Source organism: Emiliania huxleyi, assembly GCF_000372725.1.
Source record: "Emiliania huxleyi CCMP1516 unplaced genomic scaffold EMIHUscaffold_918, whole genome shotgun sequence".
Lineage (NCBI taxonomy): Eukaryota > Haptophyta > Isochrysidales > Noelaerhabdaceae > Emiliania > Emiliania huxleyi.
Genome location: NW_005195163.1, coordinates 1 through 2,565, shown reverse-complemented (window position 1 = coordinate 2,565; position 2,565 = coordinate 1). Strand labels below are relative to the sequence as shown.

Sequence of the window (2,565 nt, the reverse complement as noted above, 5' to 3'; positions counted from 1 at the left end):
AGAACTGGGACTATCGAGATCGCCAGTGATTATTATCGAGATGGTCACACCAGGTGCTTTTATCGAATTCTGGCAGCGCCGCGGATCTATTAGTTCTATAGCAGGCCGCCACCGCTCGAGAGCTCCCATTCGCTTCACAAGGACGGCGCATTACAATTACCTAGCCGACGATTTAGACTCACGCCACTGCTAAAAGAGTGCCACCAGGGTCACCTCGAGGTTGTTCAGCTCCCCTCCTCCTACGGAGCCTCCCGCGCCGCTACGCCCTTCGGCACGCCCGAGGAGATCGCAAACAGGCGCGGCCACGCCGACCTCGCCGCCTGGCTGGTCGCCAGCCGCGGCTGGACGCCGCTCCAGCACCTCGAGGCGTGCCCAAGACGAGCGGCCGAAGGCGTGAGCGCGCTGACCTCACGCCCATTGCCCCTCTTCCGCAGGCGCTCACCGTCGAGCGGGCGCGGGCGCTGCTGCGCGGCGGCGCGGACTCTTCAGCCGGCGACCCTTCTGCCCTCGAGCGGGCGCACGTCCTCTGCGCGTGGGGCGAGTCGGATCCGACCGCTGCGGCCGTCGGCTCCACCGTCGCGATCCACTCTCTCGTCTCGCGGCCGTCGATGAATGGCAAGGTCGGCGTCGTCGTTTTCGCGAGCGCTTCGACGGGACGCTTCGGCGTGCGCGTGGCGGGCGAGGCCAAGGCCCTCGCTATGAGGCGCGCTATGGCCTCTCCCCCACTCGCCGGATCCTCTCTTTGGACACACCCCACGCCTCTGCCCTCCCTCAGGCCGGCCAGCCTGGAGCCAGCGGCCGCGGCGGTGGAGGTGGGCAGGCTCATCCTCAAGGCGGCGGAGTGGTCGCCGCAGTCGCACGAGCTCTTCCCGGAGGCGGCTCGCAAGCGGGCGGTCGAGGTGATGCGGCTGGGCTACCTGATCGCTTGGGACGAGGAGCGCTTCGACGGCGAGGGGGCGGCGCCGGGGCTGGCGGACCTCTGGCGCAGCTTTGTGCTGCCAAGGGTGGTGGTGCGGCCCGCCGCAGGCGCACCGCGTTCCCCATGATACAGCAGAGCATGTCTTCCTCTGAGGCAAGCTGTAGCACTGGCACTAACACAGGTACACCACTGTGGTCGAGAAGTGCAACACAGCCCGCTCGCTCGCCAGTCCCGCCCGGCTCCATCCAGTCCGAGCGCCGTGGACGCGTGAGAGTGTGTCGGCAGCCTATGTGTGTGTGTGTGTGTGTGTCGGTGTGTGCGTGTGTGTGTGTGGGGGGGGTGTCACGTCACTGCATCCTCTGCTGGTTCCTCCCGTCGCCTCTTCTTTGTTCGAATGTTTTTCAATCCATCCTTCACGAAGCCCTCCCATGTAGCTAGCGTTCTTGGCGAATGTCTCGAAATGGCCAGCAGGCGCTGTCTGCTCTCGCAGCCTGCCAGCTGCCTGCGAGCGTCGAGGCTCGAGCTGCGTGCGGGCCGCTCGTCCTCCTCTCCCTTCTTTCATCCTCCCGTGTGAGTTCTAGAGAGCATGTGCGGCGTGAGAGAGATATCGATGCGATCTTTAGAAAACTCTGGTCAGTGGTCGCGTGGAGTACCATTAGCAGCGCGGCCTCGCAGCTTCGCGAAGGAGGGTACGCGCCTCGGGCTGCGCCCCACAGGCGCCACACACTCCCTCTCGCCAGCTCGTCTCTCTGCTAGCCACGCTCGAAACGCCCTCCTCTCCGGTGCCAGCGCGCTGACGAGGCGCGGCGCCAAGGAACCGACCGCCGGGTCGGCCGCCGGAGTGAAGGGCCCTTCTCCGGTAGCCCAGCGCAGGAGACCGAGGCGAGTGCAGGCGGTGACAGCGAGCGGCGATGGCGTGGCGTGCGGCAGCGGAGTCACTCCGCCTCTCCCATCGAAGCGCAGTGTCACCGCTCGCACCCTCCCGATGGCGTGCGGCTCAGGGAGTAGAAGGAGCTGCAAATCGCCCGCCAAATCGTGTACTCTCTTCGGGTCGAGCGTGGTGCATACAAACGCGAGCCCCTCCTCGACCTCGGGGTCATTGACAGTTGGCGCCAGCGGCAGCGCCGGCATAGACAGCGAGGGCGGTGCCAAGCTCGGGGCGGGCAGAAGCGAGGACTGCGGCGGCGGCGTCGAGCCGCGCGGCGCCGTCGCATCCTCTAGACCCGGCGGCCTCGGAGGAGGGACAAAGGGCAACGCGCGCGCTTCTGCGCCGCCGACCGAGGGGCCTGAAGCAGCAACGCGAGCGAACCACGGATGCGCCCGAACCGCAGCGTAGGCTGGGCGGCTCTCCGGGCGGCGTGACATGAGGCTCAGGATTAGCCGCATGGCCTCGTTCGAGACACCGCGCCACGCCGCGGAGGACATTGGCACGCCTGATGAGGACAGGACGTAGGGTGAGGCGCGGGAGATCCTTTCCTCTCCTTGCGCCTCTCATTCGCAAGCCTGTCGGCGGGGTCGCCCAGATCTGCTCCAAGAGCTCCTCCTCCTAACGGGAAAGGAGGGGGAGAGGGAGGAATGAGTCGGTCTCACGTGTCGGGGCCCAACCTGCCTCATCTCCGCCCTGTCCCGTCTCACCTCGAGCGATT

At 66.7% G+C, this 2,565-nt stretch overlaps 2 protein-coding genes across 2 annotated transcripts; one reads left to right on the top strand and one right to left on the bottom strand.

The window, feature by feature from the left end:
• Positions 1-710: 710 nt before the first annotated feature.
• EMIHUDRAFT_317341 (hypothetical protein) lies at positions 711-1,046 on the top strand (the record flags this gene model as incomplete). Its single annotated transcript, XM_005757269.1, has 1 exon — positions 711-1,046. One exon carries the CDS (start codon positions 711-713, stop codon positions 1,044-1,046), a length of 336 nt encoding a protein of 111 aa, XP_005757326.1.
• Positions 1,047-1,261: 215 nt separating this feature from the next.
• EMIHUDRAFT_250402 (hypothetical protein) lies at positions 1,262-2,344 on the bottom strand (the record flags this gene model as incomplete). The annotated part of the gene is made up of 2 exons (XM_005757268.1): positions 1,262-1,421; positions 1,680-2,344. 2 exons carry the CDS (start codon positions 2,342-2,344, stop codon positions 1,262-1,264), a joined length of 825 nt encoding a protein of 274 aa, XP_005757325.1.
• Positions 2,345-2,565: the final 221 nt, after the last annotated feature.